Source organism: Lycorma delicatula, chromosome 8 (genome assembly GCF_047948215.1).
Source record: "Lycorma delicatula isolate Av1 chromosome 8, ASM4794821v1, whole genome shotgun sequence".
Classification (NCBI taxonomy): Eukaryota; Metazoa; Arthropoda; class Insecta; order Hemiptera; family Fulgoridae; genus Lycorma; species Lycorma delicatula.
In genome coordinates, this window is record NC_134462.1 from 93463972 (window position 1) to 93484683 (window position 20712).

General features: G+C 30.8%; 1 protein-coding gene across 1 annotated transcript in view; it reads right to left on the reverse strand.

The window, feature by feature from the left end:
* LOC142328605 (inverted formin-2-like) overlaps positions 1–19215 on the reverse strand; it is a 189917-nt gene extending 170702 nt beyond the window's left edge. The window contains exon 1 of the mRNA XM_075372411.1: positions 18982–19215. Coding sequence (XP_075228526.1) covers positions 18982–18996 — 15 coding nt within the window. The 5' untranslated portion in view covers positions 18997–19215. The remainder of the gene's footprint in view (positions 1–18981) is intronic.
* Positions 19216–20712: the final 1497 nt, after the last annotated feature.

Here is a 20712-nt window from a genome sequence, read left to right on the forward strand (position 1 = left end):
ACGAAGAGAGAAGCTTTTTGAAACAATTAAGAAGAAGAGCTCAGCTAGAACACGTTCTTAGGCACCAGGGTCTGGTTAAGAGAGTGATAGAACGACAGGTGGAAGGAAAAAAATGGAGGGGAAGGCCTCGGTTGCAGTTCATAAAACAGATAATGGACGATATGAACTGTGATACTGGGAGCTAAAGAGAAAGGCTGATAAGCGAGAAGAGTGGAGAGCTGCTGCCAACCAGTCTAAGGACTGATAACCAAAGCAGAAGAAGAATAAATTTAATTAATTTTTTTCCCAACAATTAACTAATGTTTGTGCTTGGGAATATAACACGTAATTCTTGTGGCAAGAATGTAATTTTATTCCACAAGAATTACGTATTATATTCCCAAGCACAAACATTAGTTAATCGTTGGGGAAAAATTAATTAAATTTAATTCTTCTTCTTCTTCAATTCCAATCCTGTCCGAGATTCAAACATAAAACTTTTTATCTTTATAAGTTTTTTATTTTATTGTCAAAATCATTTTGATTTCAAAAGACAAATTAAAAAAAAAACTTAAGTTTCGTAAAAGAAGGGGTAATAGATTTAATTAAAATTGAAGATTTATTTTTAATTTAACTATTTTGATTATAAATGTTTAAACCTAAATTAGTTTATTTATTTACCTTTAAGGATAGTACATATGTTTTTGTTTCATCAAATTTTTTTTGGAATCACATTTATTGTAATCATAATTATTGTAAATATTTTACTTTTTAATTGTAAATATCAAAGATTAATTTAAACTTAATAATAGTTTTGTTCTTTATTAGCCTGCATATGTAAAAATTTGAAATTTACATTTTGTTGATCGTATACGTTGAAATTGCGATATTCCTTTTATATATATTGGAAAAAACGATTAGCAAGATAAAGGCTGACATTTTGTTTGTTTTAAATTCACTAGTAAAACAAATCTTTGATTATTTTTAACCCACTGGAATATTTATTACAGTTATTATCATTAAATATTCTTTGAAGAGAAGCAGTTCATAAACAGCTCATTTATATTACGTAATACTATACAAGTCAAAACAATATTTACAATTATATTTACTTATTATGTAGATTAATTATCAAAAATTAATATTTACAATAATTAAATACACTAAATTTTATTTAAAAATTATGTGACAAATATAATAGTTTTCATTTATTACTTAATTTATGTTGAAAAATCAGTAAAACCACCAATCATGATAGCCGACGTAAATTTCTTTAGTTTCTACCTTAAGTAACACCACCCCTCTTTAAGGCAGAAATTTTCTTCTCATACATAACACGTCAAAATATTTATCCTGTACAAAAATTCAAGATATGTATGTTTAAATGAAACTAAAAATTGTGAATTCATGTACAGTGCGTACGGTGAAAAAAAAAAGGTTGCTTGCACCAGCCAAACAGTCGCTGTATAATATAATAATATTTTCTAGTAAAATTAGGATCATTCAGAAAATATTCTGCAATAGTGTGTTTTAACTATTTTCATTAACAGCAAAAACTGGAAGGTGGGCGGTTTGTGGGAGGAGGGTTGGTAGATAGGGGCGGAGGGTGGTAGTTAGTGGGCGGAGAGTGTGGACGGTGGGCGGATTTTGGGTGGCGGGTGGGTGTAACCTGAAAAAATTGAAGATTTGTTAAACACGTTGTTTAGAAGAGAATAAAAAGCTCCGAGTCACGCTCGTAAAATATTAATAATAAACCATTTTATGAAAGTTATAGAGTTAGGAAAATTAGAAGATTGAAAACATTTATTGTGTATTCAAAAATGTGAAGAAAGAACCGCTGCAACTGCAGCTTAAGAAAAGCAGGATCTTCTTAAATCTTAATCGTATTCTTGTTCATTCAACACAACAAAAAAGACAAATACAACTCTCAAAACATACAGTGGATTAGAAAGTTTTGATCAAGGCATTGTGTAAGACAAACAATTTAACGAATTTCACGCAAAATATAATTAACTGCCTACACATTAAATAAAACGAATTTCAAAGAGTATTCAATCTCAAGATTCTACAACTACCCTAGCAGCTATCCTGAAAAAAACTGATGATGATAATAATAACATTTGATTAAGAAAGAAGTCATTCAGTGGAATAGGAGCGGAAAATTTATGAAAAATGACCGATTACAGAAAAGGAAGTTCTTCGATCGCTTATTTGGACGAATCGTGCTTTTAACGTCCCATTCGACGACGAAATCGTCATCGGAAGACAGTGGTGCACGAATAAACGTAATGATTAATAAAGATGATCGGTTAATCATAATCCGCGCTGGTGGAGAAACGGGGTTCACTCCGAACACGACGTCAACTTAGAAAACGAATTAAAAAAGCGTTGACTTATCACGACAGCGTCAACAAAAATTTCATGAAGTGGGCATCTGAAAAATTAATTTCTATTCTCCCCCCTTAAAATAAAGTGGTTGTTATCGATAATGCGCCATACCACAATTCATTTTTAGAGAAGCCTACAACAAATTGAAATGATAGGAAAAGTGGCATGATTAATTGGTTAGAAAAGAAGCTACTATTCCGTTTAATAAATCAATGTTAAAATACAGTTGTAAGATTTAAATCACATAAGATATTCAAAAATAAATTAACATTTAATGTTTTTTGCACGACTAGTACACTGGACACAGCGGTTGGCGATGGCCAAACTTTCAGCTCACGTATCATAGGGTTCGAAGAAACTGGTAGATGTAAGTCAGAATCGATATTACACAAGCATAATAATCAGTAAAAGATATGCATCGTATTAAAATCATCTTGCCTGAAAGTATAAAACCTAATTTGTTAAGTAGTGAATTATTAAAAACTACGAACGAATATCTAACACGCAATCTAACAGTTTGATCGTATTTAATATCCTTTACTTTCTTTACAAAAAGTATGGTCTAAGAACTATGAGCTAGAGAACTAGAGATTTTTGATTATTAAACTTCAAAAAGAGATTCGATTACGATCTAATCGTAAGAAATAGTTTAAACTCCCTTTAAAAGGTCACAGTTACGCTAAAGAACGTTCGGCTTATTCTATTAAATTAGAGAAAATGTAAACTTATTAAGAAAAAAAATTGATCCAGAGCCTAGGTTTCAATATTAGAGAACTACGGACAGTGCACAGTTCTATCTTCGCTCCATTGAATTTTTCACTTATTTCTCAATTTACTTTATTATAGCAGAAGGAAAGCGATGCAGTCGTGTTTTTGCAATTCAATTTCTAATTAAATAACAAAAGTAAGCGATTATGCTTTTTTGTTTTGTAACTTCAAATTGGCTGCGCCAATTTTCATGAAATAGTTATCTCGGTTTATAGTCTTAATCCTATTAGCGACAATGACTGAACATAAAATGAAAGAAAGTAGATGCTATTTTTTCAAATTGAAAAACTAAATTAATTTCAAGATTAAGTAGGTACAAATAAGATTACTTGGAAAAATGAAACAAAAATTTTATTATATGATCTTGCGTGAAATTTTTCTTATTTTAAAATATTTAATTTATTAAAAATAGCAATCGTGAATAGATTAAAAAAATAATTCATTTAATAAAATTAAATACTGTTATTAAATAAAAATTAGACTGTTACTTAATAGGTATGATAATTAGTAAAAATTTGTAAATTAACACATTTAATCAAAACCGTACCAAAACATAAAATGAAATAAATTTAATTACTAAGCACAGTTAAAGTGCCGAATCTTAACAAATTCAAGAAAAATAATTCTCAATTTAACCCGTATTTACATATGCCAGAGTCGTTCAAAAAATTCTCGGCCTGACGGAGAGATGGCGCAAGTATGACCAAATGAATTAAGATATTTGTCAAGTATCATCCTATAGATGGTGTGAGGCTCGCACGCATGCGTTTAGTTGATCGTTTGTAGCAAGTTGACATTTCCTGAAAAACTGATAATCCCGCTGTTTATTTTAATAAAAGGTTTGTCCACGATGAATGTAGAAAAATAATTACATTCCACTTAAAACGATTTTTGCCCTTCGTTTTTGACGATAAAAAACTGACCTTTTTAATTTAAACGCGGTCTTACATCCATAAAGATGATGTACTATGGAACGCCGGAACTAAAAACCGCTAAGAGCGACGGTCATCAAAAAATCTACAATGCCGAATTAAATAATCCTGACTGAAGTTACGCGAGTTTACTGGCATTGCAAACATGATAGGCCGTATCCATTATATTATATACATGATGAAACAACAAAATTGTAAATAAAAAGGACCAAAAAATAAAATAATTTAATCATAAAGAAAGACATTAAGACCATTACAAGAAGCCAGGGGACCTACAGTGTGTGGGATCACGTAAAAGTGTTCCAAAGAAGGCAGGTAAAACAGCCAAAGTCATGCCTATTTTTTGGGGATTTTCGTGGTATGGTGCTCATAGACTATCTGGAGGATTATTACACTTCATTACTGGTCCGATTGAAGGATGCTATTCTGGCTAACTGTTCACATCTGGCCAAGAAGAAAGTTGTTTCATCATCACGATAATGCGTCTGCACTACGTCTGGGGTTGTTACAAAATACCTAGGCTTCGAAATGCTTCTACATTCGCCGGTTTGGATCGTAGAGAATACTTCCTCTTCCCGAACCCGAAGAAATGGGTCGCTGCACGAAAATTCACTTCAAAGATGTCAAACCATTGTCTCATCTTTGACATCATTATTTGAAGTGAATTTTCGTGCAGCGACCCATTTCTTCGGGTTCGGGAAGAAGAAGAATGGTTTATTTTGCAGTTGGACAAATCTATCATTTTCCAAAATTTGAGAAATTTTGTGTTTTCTTAATTAGGCCGAAAATTTTCCGTACAACCCTCTTATATTATTATTTACCCAACTTAACCTTAAATAACGCTCAGATGCATTTTTTTTTACGTTTTCTTTTTTTATAAAAAAACACAAATTCTTGTTTTAACTCCGATTTCCCGCATTTGCGATTTATTGCAAACGACTTAGTTTTTTTTAAAAATAAATAAAACGTACTCAATTAAAAAACTATTGTAAACAATTAAAAGTAATACTTTTTTCAGAGTTATAGTTAAATTTAGGGTTAATGTTTGTTAGTTGTTTTCAATCTGGCACCAAACTGAAATTTAATTGACAAAATTTATTCCTTATCAAAAATCATATTTTTTTTTTTTTAAGTTCTACTTCTTTTGGCGCGTTAGAAGTATATTTTCAGCAAGTTACGGAAGTGCACGCGCCGATGTAACAGTATGAAGATTTGCGCAGGCCCAAGTGGATTAGTAATTTGCACGCACATGCGAATAGCGTCTAATTCATTCAGTCGTTCAATGCAATTAAGTGATTAGTACGTGTAGTAAGTAAACATAGCAGATATTGAGTCGTACAAAATACATTTTTTATATATGTATTTATATACACGGATTTCTGAAGATTCATAATATTGTACCGTATATTTAGTTTTTTTTTTTTTTTTTTTTTTTGTTAAAATTGTTAATCAAGATTTGAGATTATATTTATGTAGGTATTATTTTTTATAAGTAAAATTATATTTTTTAATGACAGAAAATAGCACACATCAGATAAATTCTTGATTTTGCATAAATAATTTTAAATCTACCAAAAACAAAATTTTTGATAAAATACACTATTACAAAAAGACTATTTGTATCGTATTTTTCATATCATAGCCCTCGTGCCTATTCAATCGTCATCCGAAGAATTAATGGAACTTCGATGAACTTTGTTTTATATAAGAACGAATACTTTAATACTTTTTAAACTGTATAAAATAAATATTATTTTATTTAATTTAAGTGTATTTATTCAAACTTTTATTCATGGTATTTTAATGTGGTCTGTTGATCGTTTGACTCTGTTCAAATTTGAATGCGTAAAAAAATTCACATCTGGCCAAAGAAGTATAACTTCTTACGTGCATACATGAAGTGCACACGAGCTTTTTTTTAATCTTTATCTATTAATTAAATTTATTCATTTAATTGATTGATGGTAATGTTGGGTTTTGTTGCGGTCAAACGTATTATTCCTGCCATTTATTTTACAATAAAAATTTTTAGTATATAATGAAAAAAGATTATTTCTATAAATAAAAATGTATATGAGATTACTAAAATAATCCGTAATCGATAATGAAAAATTATTTTAGTGGATATAATCTCAAATATTTTTAATATTTATGAAAGGAAATAAATATCTTCAAATAATAAACTTAAGATATTAATGTCCGAAAGCAAATTATTATTTTAATATATTAAAACATATTAGCATATACGTATATTAATTTATATAATAATATTCTCCCACTAAGTAACTGCAATATTATCATCATTTCAGCCGTTATCGATCCACTTCAGGCTAAGGGGTTCTTCAGCTCGTTTCCAACTAATACGGTCTTATGAGGTCTTCTGCAAATTCGGTTCCATGTACTTTATAATATCGACTCTTTTTCGTAGGCGGTTAAAATCTAGAGGTATCCATTCAAGTTCTAATTAAGTCCATCTGCCATCAGTTATTCTTGCTGCATAACCTGCCCACCGCCACTTCAATTCTTTAACTTTTATGATGATATCATGTACTTTCGCCTGTTCTCAGATTCATTTACAGGTTTTCCTATACAGTCTGGTAAATCCCAAGCACATATCGTTCGATATTTCTTCGTGCTACTCGAAGCTTCTGAAATGATTAATGAATGGTTAATGTCGTTTTTAGCAGAATGCATCGGTCGAAAACTTTCTTTTTACTGTAAAAAGGGAATTTACTCTTGAAAACGGCTATTAAGTCTCCCGATACCTGCCATCCAAGCTTAACTCGTCGTTGTTGATTCAGCCAAAATATATGTAATTTTCTACCTGTTCAGAGTTCTTCTCCCAAGATAAAAATCTGTCTTTCCTCTGCAAACTTGTTGAACGTGACCTGGCTTTTTTTAGGTTCATCCTTAAACCATAGGGTTCGCTAGCCACCTTGCAGTTCCTGTATTTGTCTTAGTAGTTCTTTTGATTCTCGTGAGAAAAGAACAATATCATCTGCAAATCTCAGACGGTTTACATATGCGTCATTTATTCGTACGCCCTCTTCTTCCATTCCAGTTTTTAATACCTCCTCTCTCAACAGGCTGAGAAGAGCATGTGTAATGTAGTGTCGCCTTATCGTACACGTTTTTGTACATTTATCTCTTCTTTATGTGCAGTATATATAATGTGTTTTTCCAAACACTGATTCGTGTCTTCATAAAATTTTTCCCAGTCTTTCTTGGCAGAGACTCATGAAAAGAAGGTTGATACAGCAGGACAGGTCACAGCAGTTCTTTCTCTGAGAATAACGATTAATTTACTATCACGGCCTGTAGTGAACAGAAGGTAACAAACAATATCCCTCTTCATTTTCCCTGATAAGATTATAGAGAAAGATTTCGCCCTATTTCTGTACCTCCGGTAAAGTCAGATTGTAATTCTTGGGACCCAAATTAAGGAATAAATTTTGTGATTTTATGTGAAATCTGGCCTGAAAAACTACTAAAAATATAGTTAATTATAAAATATAGTTATACTATATTTTTAGTAGTTTTTTTTTTTTAGAAATTTGGGGTGAAATATAAAAGGTTGGAATCAAAAAACATTTTATTTTTGGCTTAAAATAAGTTAAGTGGGTAAAACATATAGGTTTATTACACACTTAACTTTAACTTTTAAATTGCCCACTTTAACTTTTTAAAGAATTTGATTCTGAGTAAAATAGTATGAAAAAAAGTTCCACAGAAACAGAATTCAAATTTAAGAATTTCAAAGCTTATTAAAAACGAAACGTAGCAAAATGTGACAGTTTTTAATTAGGTATTAAACAAAACAAAACTTCCATTATTATAAAACAAGAAGTTACAATACAAACAATAAAATCGATTTACAAAAAAATTTAACTGTTGAAAACGTTCTCTGCCGCAGTGGATAGAAAATTGTGCCCGACGAACAATGTTTTTGGTGGCTTTCTGTATTTCAACAGAATTGTTTTGTATTAGTTGTACCGCACTGATAATTCTAATTATCTCTTTTCTTGTACTGCACTTTGTTCATTTACTAATAATTTCAAGTAGCCCCACAGGTAGCGACCCAAGATTTCTAGAAATAGTTTTCCCAATTTCTAAAAATATAGTTCTGAAATCTCTTTTTTAAATTTTCAAGATGAGATTTCATATAAAACCACTAAATTTACTCCCTAATTTGATCACAAGAATTACAGTCTGACATAATTTTACCGAAGGCATAAAAATCAGATCGGAATCTTCCGCCAACCTACACTCGCTAACGAAGCATTTCCGAACCTATGTTTATATGAGCTTTCTTCTTTATTTTCACCAGTAGAACATATTCTGAATATTTGTTACATTCTTCGTGAATCACTGTATATCATTTCGATTTTGCTACTGGGTAGGTTTATTTCTTTAATAGGCAGTTAGTTTTAAAAGTTTAATTAAAAATTACACCGTAAAAATAATAATTTTTTTTTTTGAGTGCTGAATCCAGTAGCAATAAAAAAAGTTTTTTTAAAATTTAAATCTGAAATTTTAAAAATGTATAACAATCCTTTTAACGAATTATTTTGAGAGGAATTTTTTTTCAATTAGTCTAATGCGTCAGCAGTTGACCTTTCTTAAGTATTATACTGAGCTAACTCTGTTCACAAAATAAACTAATTAAAACTTACAACTGCCACATCAATTAGAAATATAATGATGCAGTTTAATGACTACAAAAAAAACATCTTTCGTACTGTCACTACAATTACATGTACCAAGGTCATTACCAGAAAATTCAGCAGACGTTAATCTCACGGCATCATTTCACTAAAGGTCAATTTATATATGCATACTGTTCACATACTCTTATTACTTCACAGTTACGTTATGTCATTAGGTCTTCGTGATCCCACATTGTATAATTCGTGGACCCATACAATCCAAACTTATATTCAGTTAGAAGATGAAACTCAGAACTGAATACTTAGTAAAAAATGCAAATTTCCCGTTTTAACAGTCATTTTATCGCGTAATTATTTACGCGATTTTTACCGTAATTCATTTTTACAAAAACCCTACCAAGAAGTTAACACAGATAGTACTCTGAAATCATACATATATCGGTTTTTAAATGAATTTTATTTATCCTGAAATTTTCCATTACAAAATTATATTTTCATCTTAAGAAAACGAATTGTACAGATTAATTTAGAACGGGATAGCATTATTTACGATTTGTTCACTTTAATTAATAGCTCTGCTAAAAATTTAGTTGAAATTTTTTCGATAAATGGAAGAAGAAAAATCAAGTCGATCCATCCATGTCTGTCCGTTAGAAGCGAAATGATTGATTTCTACAAACACATAGTCACTTTCAAGAATAACAAACCCCTATGCGAAGCTTACTTAGAAAAGTAAAGAACGAAGTGGTTTCCTGTAGCCTTCTTTCTAAACCAGAATTAATGAAATTTAGAATATAAATAATATTAGCACCATTAACTGATACCTCTATACCACTACATAGAAGTATCATTTACATTAAATCTTTGTACAAGTGAACATCATTACTTTCAGAAAAAATAACTCGTAATTTGTGTCTCTACAGGACGCGATTTCTAATGTGTAATTTTCATAATAAACACCTGGATATATAAAATAAAGAAAAAAAATAATGAACGCCTTTTTTTATTCTATTTTATTTTCCTAACGTTTACGTTGCAATTTTTTCAGTTAATGAACAATAAGCAACCCCTCCACGACCCAATTAGATAAGGATGATATGTATGACATGTAAATGAGGTGTAGTGTAAATGACCATTCCTGTGATGTGTGGTTAATGTGAGAGCCCCAACCACCAAAGTACACCAGTATCTACTATCTAACATTCAAATTCGTATAAAAACAACTAACTTCTAACTAGGATTCAAACCTCATAACCTTCGATTTCGAAGGATTTTATTTTATGTCAACGTAAAAAAGTTTGTTTTATACAGATCTAACTTTCGACGAAATAGAATTTCTATTAATTTCCATACTCCGGTATATTTGAACGTCAAATACGTATGTTTATTTCATTATTTAAAAAACAGTATTCAATTCAATTTATAGTTTAATATTTACTAGCAAATTTTTACTGTAAAATGACAAATATATATTTCTCGTGAAAATAACAAACAAAAAATCATATAAACATAGGTTCGAAAACGCTTCGTTAACGAGTATAAGCTGGCGAAAAATTTTGCCCTGATTTCTGAGCCTTTAGTAAAATTAAACCAGACTGTAATTATTGGACCCAAATTAACAATTAAACTTTGCGGTTTTATATGAAATCTGACCTGAAAATTGAAAAAAAATAGATCACAGATCTACAGTTTTAAAAATACATCTGTATTCTTTTTTTTTTAATGCATAAAGTACTTTAACAATAAGTTTTCCGCTTTCACAGTGAGTGAAAATTAAACTACACAAATACTTTGTCAAACAACACTTGCGGTTCAGTTATGCTAAAAATCAGTTATGCTAAAAATAGATCATAGCCGATTTGAATGGATCACGGTAATCCATTCAAATTCACTGTTCCGGGAGTCCACAAAAAAAAAATCATTTTCCAAGATAGTTTTCCTCCGTATTTCGACGGATATATATATAAATTAAATAAATTTCAATAAAATTTTCATTTTATATTAATTTTATTCGCCTACTTAATTTTTAAAAACTACTACTACTACCTTCATAAATTAAACCTACATTTATTAAGACGTAGGTTTAATTTTAACGATTTAATTTTTTTTATATTGAATTACATAAAAACATCGATGTGATATTTACACTGAAGTTTATAAAAATTGTCAAATCCCGTTTATATGTCCAAAGCAAAACAAATGTTCTTCTAATGTTGAAAGATATAATGAGATCATTTGATATGAATAAACAAAAAATTTCATGCTAGTCATATGATTCATTGATTATAGACAACAATTATGATTCACTGATAATAGCGTAAAAACACATTTAACTGATAAGAAGTTAAATAATTTTACATTTTAACATAATATTCACAAATTTTTGCAATACCATTTTTATACAATAGATCTTTTTCGAAAATATTCTGTGTTCATAACTACCGGATAAGAAAATCGTTATTTCCTTTTTAGGAAATTGAACGTACAATCTACTAAAACACACATTTCAATGTCCCAAGAATTTACTTTTATATGCATGTAGAAAATATATATCAAACTTTCACATCATGTTTTACTGGTGAAAAAAAAACCAAGCTAAGTTTAGAAACGTTTCATTAGCGAATATCGACTAGCGAAAAATTTAGTCCTAATTTCTGCGAATTCGGTAAAATTAGCTACACTGTCAACTTTGGGATCCAAATTAAGGTTTAAATTTAATGATTTTAAATGAAATCTGACCTGAAATGGAAAGAAAATTGATTCCAATTGTATTCCAATTGATTCCATTGTATTTTTATTTTTTTTTAAATCTGGGGTAAAATAAAAAAGATTAGGATCGGCAAAAATACTATGATATAAAATAACTTTTTTTATGGAGAATAAACTCATAAAAAACTTAAAAAACCTTGTAGAGAATTTTATTCTGAGTGAAATTGTATGAATAAAGTCTACAGAAACTAAAATATAAACGTAAAAATCTCGACGTCTATTCAAAACAAAGCATATCAAAATGCTGCAGATTATAACTAGGTGTATATATATATATATTTTTATAATATATGTGTATTTTATACGAACAATTAATTTTTATGTTATAAATAAATAGTCATTATCAATTAATTTGTAAATGAAGTTGTAATGTTTTGATGTGCTTCATACAGAATATAATTTGCGACAGTGTCGTAAAATTTTAGAATTTAGATCTATTATTTATTAAACAACTGGTAATAAAAAAAAATTTATAGCCGACCAAATCATGGAAAAGTTAAATATTTAAATTGAAAAATAGTCAAAACTAATTAGTTTGAAGAAATCTGTAGATATTCAAAAAGAGCAGAAAACTACGTTCTTTGTTAAAATATGAAAAGGAATGCGGAGTAGTAACACTACTCTTAGTTCATGGAATGCAAAGATATGTATATATATATATAAAATAAAGGAATCTCCTCGAAGTTATGAAAATACTTTTAATATCAGAAATAACAGCTTATGCGATAATAAACCCATTCTAATTGATAATAACATATAAAATAACATCTTTAATTCGTAAATGTAAATATACAAAATTTTTTGTTTAAAAATCTTCCAATGATACAATTCGAAATTTTAACACGAGATTAGCAGAAAAATAGAGTAAAAAAATAATCAGAGTGTGATTTGGTCGTAAGAAAAGTTTGAACCAAAATTAAAAATGCAAAGCAAAATAAAAACTTCTTGCCGTAAAAAAATTTGTTATCTGTAAAAATACAGATTGATTTCGTCTATATCAATAATATTACATAAAAACTTCAAAAAAAAGGTATATATACTTAATGAATAAAAGTAATAATAAGTAATTTAATGAATATATATGATGATTAATGTATTACATTGAATATGTTATTGAAAGACAACGACCACGACATTTTGGCGAATTCTGAAATTTTTTACAGCGTAAAACTTTCTACTTAAATAAATTACTAGAACAATAAGTCTTTAAATAAAATCAATATTCATACTTTTAGAGAAGACGAACCTCTATTAGTAAAAATTGTTCTTCAAAATCCAGTTTTAGAGCAAGCGGATGAATTTAGTTAATTTTCATATAAGCTATGTAATTATAAAACACAATGTTCAGAAGAAGATATTAAAATGTTAAAAATCGGTAGCGACTACTATTAGTAATATATAGAAAGAAGACAATAGTAATATTTTACAAGAACAATAGTTCTCCTTATAATTTGAAATCAAACAGAAATATGGACAACACTTCGAAAATATCCAAAAAGAGAGAAGATTTAGAAATGAAATTTTTGTGCAGTATTGCAAGTAATATATGTGATATACATATATTACTATCACCTAAGAATTAAAAATATTCGAAAAACTGAAGGGTGAAAAATGTGTTCAAAAAATGATTACGAAAACGAAAAAAAATGGATGCAACATTGCAAAATATGTCAAAGAAAAGTTAAAAGCAACAGGTTGAAGAAGATTGGGTCGTCAAAAGGAATACGTATGGGGAGCTACCAGTTTAATAGCCTGTAAAAACAAACAAAATAAATAATACAGTTTAATTATATCCTGATAAACAGTTCTTAATGCTGCCAAGAGAGAAAAAGCCTCTTCTTATGCGGTTATGTTTCATTCATAAAAAATATGATGTGGACACTACTTCATTGTACGCCTATTAAATAACATATACACTTTTTCTAAATAAAAAGTACACAAAATTTTATTTCATTAAGAACTTTTTATTGAATTATTATTTATTGTAAAAAAAATTTTACAATAAATAATAATTATTAATAAATCAATATTTAAATTTTTTTTTAAAAGTTAAAGATGAAGTCGGGTTTGAACCGATGGGCCTTCCCCTTGTAAGATCCAAATATTTCATTAATTAAAATGTTATTTTGCTACAACTCTAGAACCAATGAAAGTAAGTACCACTTATGATATATCGTTGAAAAGCTCCCAATGAGGGCTTATTACTGCAGTAATAAACAATTTTTTGGGATTTCGGGCTTTTTTGTACGCTTTTGGTTCAGTCGATTGCAATCAAAAGGGGAGGTCCACAACTAGATGTTACAACAGTCCTAAATCCAAAATTTCAACATTCTACGGCTAATCGTTTTTGAGTTATACGAGATACGTACGTACGTAGAGACGTCACGTCGAAACTAGTCAAAATGGATATTTCCGTTAAAATATGAAAACCGTGATTTTTCACGATCACAATACTTTACTTCGTACAAGGAATTAAAAAATTAAAAATAGTGTACTCATCTTTTTAAAAAAATATTATGTTGACATATAAATTAGTAAAGAACGATAGATATTACTGTAGTAATTTGGATGTTTTCGTGGTCGGGTTTATTTGTTAATTTTAATATTAATATTACATTAACCTGTAATTTAAACTGTTCTTCCACAAAATAAAATAATCAACCCCAATCAATTTAAAATCCAAAAAGAACCTTTTAAAAGATACAAGTTGAAAAGCCTTAAAGTTTTACAATTTGATGTTTAAATAATTTATCTTATATTAAATAAATTTTGGACAATTTGATAAAATTGATATAATAAAATGTATTATTTATATTTATGGTAAAATTAATGTCATTTATTAAAAGGTTACTTTTATTTACTTTTAAAATCTACTGTTTGAGTTATTCAAAAATTTTATAAGAAAGACTGGCAAAACTTTGTGCACACAATTTTGGATCGTTTTTTAAAATTAATTTTTGATAATTTAGAAGGTTTTTAAAGGGACTTTTTTCAAAATATATATCTTTGTAAAAAGAGAGCATTTTTTAATATATCTGTAAACCAAGTTAAATTTTAGTTTCTAATTAAAATTAAAAATTGTATTAATTACAAAGAATCTCTGATTTTAAATCAAAATTCAAACTAGCCATTTAATCGTGCCCGACTCTTGGTGATTCCATAAGCGTTGATGTTATTTCTATTGGAATTTTCCTAGCAGATTTTTACGGGTGGGTTTGCCATTGTCTTACTTTTTCCTGTTTAGCCTCCGGGAATTACCGTTCATTTATTATTACTTCAGAGAATGAATGAGGATATACGTATGAATGGAAATCAAGTGTAGTCTTGTACAGTCTCAGTTCGACCATTCCTGAGATGTGTGGTTAATTGAAACACCGGTATCCACGATCTAGTATTCAAATCCGTATAAAAGTAATTTTACCTGTACTAGGACTTGAACGCTGGAACTCTCAACTTCCTAATCAGCTGATTTGGTTAGATGTGTTCACCACTAGACCAACCCGGTGGGTTAATTGAAACTCAACCCACCATAACCCACCAAAAAGTTGAAAAACCGGAAAAGTCCAGGGCCGGATGGCATACCTGCGGCCATCATCAAGACTATAGCAGGAATAATACCCTGGGAAATTGTGGATCTGGCTAGTTATGGTCTACCAACTGTAATTTTCCTGGCTGCTGGAAAGCAGCCAGGACGGTTTTTATACCCAAGGCGGGGGTAAATAATAATAATAAATAATGGATATAGGCCGATTACTCTTATTAATAATATGGGAAAGGTGGTTGAGAGGCTGATAGAAGGCAGGTTTAAGGCAGAGCTTGAGGAAAAGGGCTGTCTACATCCACAACAATATGGATTCAGAAAAGGCCGCTCTACCATAAATGCCTTAGAGAAAGTTAAAAATTGGGCTTTAAATAGCAGGAGCGGTACCTGGAGGACCAGGAAAATCCCCCATGTGATAATGCTGGACATTAGGAACGCGTTCGGATCAGTTCCCTGGTCATCTATAATTGATGCATTGCATGAGATGCGAATAAGCGAATATCTAATAAATCAAGTTAATCACTATCTACATCAAAGGTTTCTTGAGATCAAAACTTTGGAAGGTAAGGCAGTTTTCCAGATGTTTGGTGGCGTTCCTTAAGGTTCTGTGCTGGGCCCAACCTTGTGGAACATTTTTTATGACGCAGTCTTCAGACTGAATTATCCCGAAGGAGTTACTGCAATTGGCTATGCTGATGACATAGCAATCCTCGTTGAGGATAGGGATGTAGATAACTTAGAACGCAAAGCCAATCTGGCATTAGGAATTACAGATGAATGGTTACAAAGAAGCCAACTACAGATAGCCCCAGGGAAGTCCAGTTGTATTGCCCTTTCCGGCAGAAGACCTATTAGAGGAATAAATTTGAATATCAGAGGAGAGCCAATTATGCAAGTCAATGAGGCAAAATATCTGGGAGTCATATTCGATAAAAATTTGAGATTTAGCAGACACATCGATATGATATGTAGTAGGGTCACTCCAATGGCCAAAGCTCTGAGAGGACTCTTCCAGAACCATGGAACACCAAAAATAGAAACTAGGAAATTAATAACTGCTGCAACAACATCAATGATATTTACACGGCCCCGGTTTGGGGACATACAATTAGTATTAAACGGAATAAAGGAAAATTGAGAAGCGCGCATAGACTTGCACTGTTGAGGGTGGCCGCTAGTTACAGAACGGTGTCCTATGACGCGCTTTGCGTAATAACAGAGGTTCTACCAATAGACCTGCAGATTAAAAGCAAGATGCTTAGATATGAGGGACTACCACAAGACGAGATAGCGGCTCAATTGGAGCAAGAATGGCAGTTGGAATGGTCACGCTCAAGAGTCGGGGATTGGACTAGAAGACTAATCGCTGATATAGGTAGGTGGTATGGAAGTAGACGCGGAAACGTTGACTTCTATATGACACAGTTATTATCGGGGCATGGATCTTTTGGGCAGTAGCTAGCCAGAATTGGAAAAAGGGACACACCACAATGTGTTTATTGTGAGGAAACAAATAATGCGGAGCACACTATATTTGTATGTCCTCGATGGGCTGAAAACAGGAGGGTAATTATAACAAATCGATTAACACCGGATAATCTAATTGGATGGTACAAAATCAAGAGAACTGGGACTGGTTCAGAAGGTTTGCTGGAGAGATCCTGAGAACTAAGGAAGAAGAGGGCGGTAGACTGTGATTAAGTTAAGTAGGGAAAGGTGGACAGTCTCTCCGTGGAGGGCCCGTATGCCCTGGTATGCGGGTTCCTGCGAAGGGGGAGAACTCCAGGGGAGATGGGAATAAAAGAAAAGACCGAGTCTCGGCCGGCGGTGTTTCTCCCTGCGGGCGTCTAGGCGCTTTGTGGGGTGGGTACCGTCGGTTAGAGGCATAGGCGTAAAGACCGAGACCCGGTTCCCTGCGGAGGGACTGGGGGACGGCATCGCCGGACCTTGACCCTAACGCGGGGAATTAGAGGCAGGTAAAAAAATAAAACAAAAGTTCCAAGACCGGGGGGGGGGGGCCAACCTGCCGTACCGGATGTAAAGCCGGTGGGTGGGGGACGCCCCCTTTGAGTAGAAGGACACTCTCCCCGACTGAGTATACTTAAATGGATATCCGGTCGGGGAGAGTAGGGGGAGAAAAAAAAAACCACCATAGAACACCGGTATCCACAGTCTAGCATTCAAATCCATGTAAAAGCAACTGGGCTCGAACCTTAGCCCTTACAAGGGCTCGAACCTTAGAAAACTCTCGACTTCGAAAATTAGCTGATTTTGCGATGTGTTTAGCCACTAGACTAACCCGAGGTTGATTTTAATTACAGTAAAATTAAAATAAACAAAGAAAACTTAGAATACGAGTTATTTCATATCTGTATCCGGAATATTTTTTGATAACAGTACTGTTTTGAATATCGATGTCACATTTTTCCCCTTTTAAGTAGCTAAGTCAAAAGAAGAATAACATCTATAGGATTTAGAAGTAAAATTTAAAACGATTATTAAAAAGAATAGTATCGATTTTGAAAGTATAGTAACATGTTTTGAAAATGAAATCCTTTGTTTTTGCGTCCAGTTAAGTAGATTTTTAAACACTAATCTATTTTTTAAATGGTAACTAGTAGAAAAGTGTAGGTGTTCCATTGAATTCAGAACCAAAAACCAAGAACAGGTTTTTGGAAATGAGCTTCTCATTCAGTATTTTAAAATTAAACTCATTAACAGACAACGTGAATTTAATCTGCAACTATTTGTAGAATTTTAAAATAATCACCTTATTTCTACAAGAAAAATAGCTTATTTAACTTGACTAACTTTCAGAAAGATTCTACATTACTAAATCTTATCTTAAAATTACGAGCGAAAACTTTTGCCATTCTTAGTAAAAAAAAAAAAACAAAAAAAAAACCTTTTTATTACTATTTCATTCAGGTTGCATTTTATAAATAATTTTACAAATAATAAGGTTAAATCTATTAAATTTACAACAATTCTTTTTTTTTAATACAGCTAGGGTTCTTAAGGTGTAAGAGATTTTTTCATATTTTTAAAATTCAATTTAACTAATTATAATCAGTTGTAATTAACATTAAGTAAACAAATTTTCAAAAAACTCACAAAGGTTAAATGACATTTTCAATGAAAGGAAACTACGATTATTTTCTATATCTAAATCTCTTTTTTTAAATCTATCCAAAAATTATAATTCTTTTTTTTAACACTTCTGATACGTAATATTTTTTATCTAGTGTTCCATGTTATATTAACAACACAATTTCCATTCATTTTTAACATTCAAATAAAAAAAACATTTTTTACTACTAATGCGCAGATATTTATAAACAATTCATCATAAAAACGAAAAATATTAATATGCTGTTTAATAATGTACGAGAAAAATAGTTTCAGGAAATCGGCCGTACCATTTGAAATGTATATGTCAAAGGTTTTTTTTTTTTATTTATAAGATAGGATAAAAAAACGTTTTTTTTTCTGAAATTCTTTACAAACAGAGTTGAATAACAAAAGATTTTGTATTGAAAAAAACATTGCAATTTTTTTAATATATATCTAATCAAACATATTTAAAAAGTTCATTCAAAGTTCATTAGCACAAAGTTTATCTAAAAATTCATTTCTCCTGTATTTTGATACTGTATATTATTATGCTTTAACATTTTAAAAATTAAGATTAATTTGCATTACAATTTCTTATATATTACTTTATTAATATTATAATAAACTTTACTACAGTAATATTACAATAAAGTTTATTAACAATAAACTTATAAACTTTGTATATTAAGTGTATTTTACAACTGATAGAACATAAACAGAGTTAATTAATAAGGTTTATTAATACTAAGCGATGACGTCGATAAAATTCATAAAGAATTTTAATACAAGAAAAAAACGTTTGATAAAAGCTTTTAAAACTCACCTCTTCTTCACCCATAATTATTATTGCATTGTACAATTGCCGTTAAAAAAAAACACTGATCACATAGCAGGCACAATTACATGGGAATAGCTGCGCGAGCCGTTGGCCGTACAGGCTACGAGACGACTAGACTTTACTAGCAGGCCGATACTTATCGTATACCAATAATCACTGAGAATAGGCTAGAGGTTACGGAGAAGTGCCTCACGTCAAAACTAGTAACAGCGACTACGCGGCTATCTGAACACAACACCTTACTACAATAGTGTATAATATATAAAAACACTGTATTATACAGAATGCAGAACAGGTTGTCGCGTCATGCTTCACGACTAGACTTGTTTTAACATTTTAACGGTGGATGAATATATTTTATATCAACCTTGCCCTTGTTCATGGAACTGAATGTATGACACAATAAACATCATTAACGCATTTTACGTGTTAATGATTTTTTAACCTACAAAAAAAAAATGAAAGTAGTCCTCTCAACTCTAGAATCGTATGTATTTTTATCTATATTCAAGCTTCGTTCACCATCAAATACAATGATTCTGATGATTCTTTTTTTTTCTAAAGAAAGTTGTTCCAATGAATTCCTAAGTAAAGATCCATAAATAACATCAATGGAAGAATTTTTTACACGATCAAATAGATAATTTTAAGTTTTTTTTATCAATTTTTTATCGTGGTTTTTCTTTGATTTTTATAACATTATGATGCGAACCTGAAGACAATCTGATAAAAATATTAATGCGTGAAAATTCAACAAAATAATTGGAAAATGAAATTTAAAAAACGTTAATACATTTCAGTAAACCATCTTATTACACGACTGCCCAAAAATGAATATAATGTATTTAGGGTGTACTTATGTTGCATTTATTCTTATTCTACCGTAGCATCTCAACGGCTGAACCGATTTAGATGTATCACCCCGCGTGGAAATCCTTACGTTCTTTATGTTTAAATAAGTAAAAAATTTTGAAAAATTTCTATATACATTTTTTTTTTTTTGTCTTCAGTCATTTGACTGGTTTGATGCAGCTCTCCAAGATTCCCTATCTAGTGCTAGTCGTTTCATTTCAGTATACCCTCTACATCCTACATCCCCAACAATTTGTTTTACATACTCCAAACGTGGCCTGCCTACACAATTTTTCCCTTCTACCTGTCCTTCCAATATTAAAGCGACTATTCCAGGATGCCTTAGTATGTGGGCCTATAAGTCTGTCTCTTCTTTTAACTATATTTTTCCAAATGCTACTACTTTCTTCATCTATTTGCCGCAATACCTCTTCATTTGTCACTTTATCCACCCATCTGATTTTTAACATTCTCCTATAGCACCACATTTCAAAAGCTTCTAATCTTTTCTTCTCAGATACTCCGATTGTCCAAGTTTCACTTCCATATAAAGCGACACTCCAAACATACACTTTCAAAAATCTTTTCCGGACATTTAAATTCATTTTTGATGTAAACAAATTATATTTCTTACTGAAGGCTCGTTTAGCTTGTGCTATTCGGCATTTTATATCGCTCCTGCTTCGTCCATCTTTAGTAATTTTACTTCCCAAATAACAAAATTCTTCTACCTCCATAATCTTTTCTCCTCCTATTTTCACATTCAGTGGTCCATCTTTGTTATTTCTACTACATTTCATTACTTTTGTTTTGTTCTTGTTTATTTTCATGCGATAGTTTTTGCGTAGGACTTCATCTATGCCG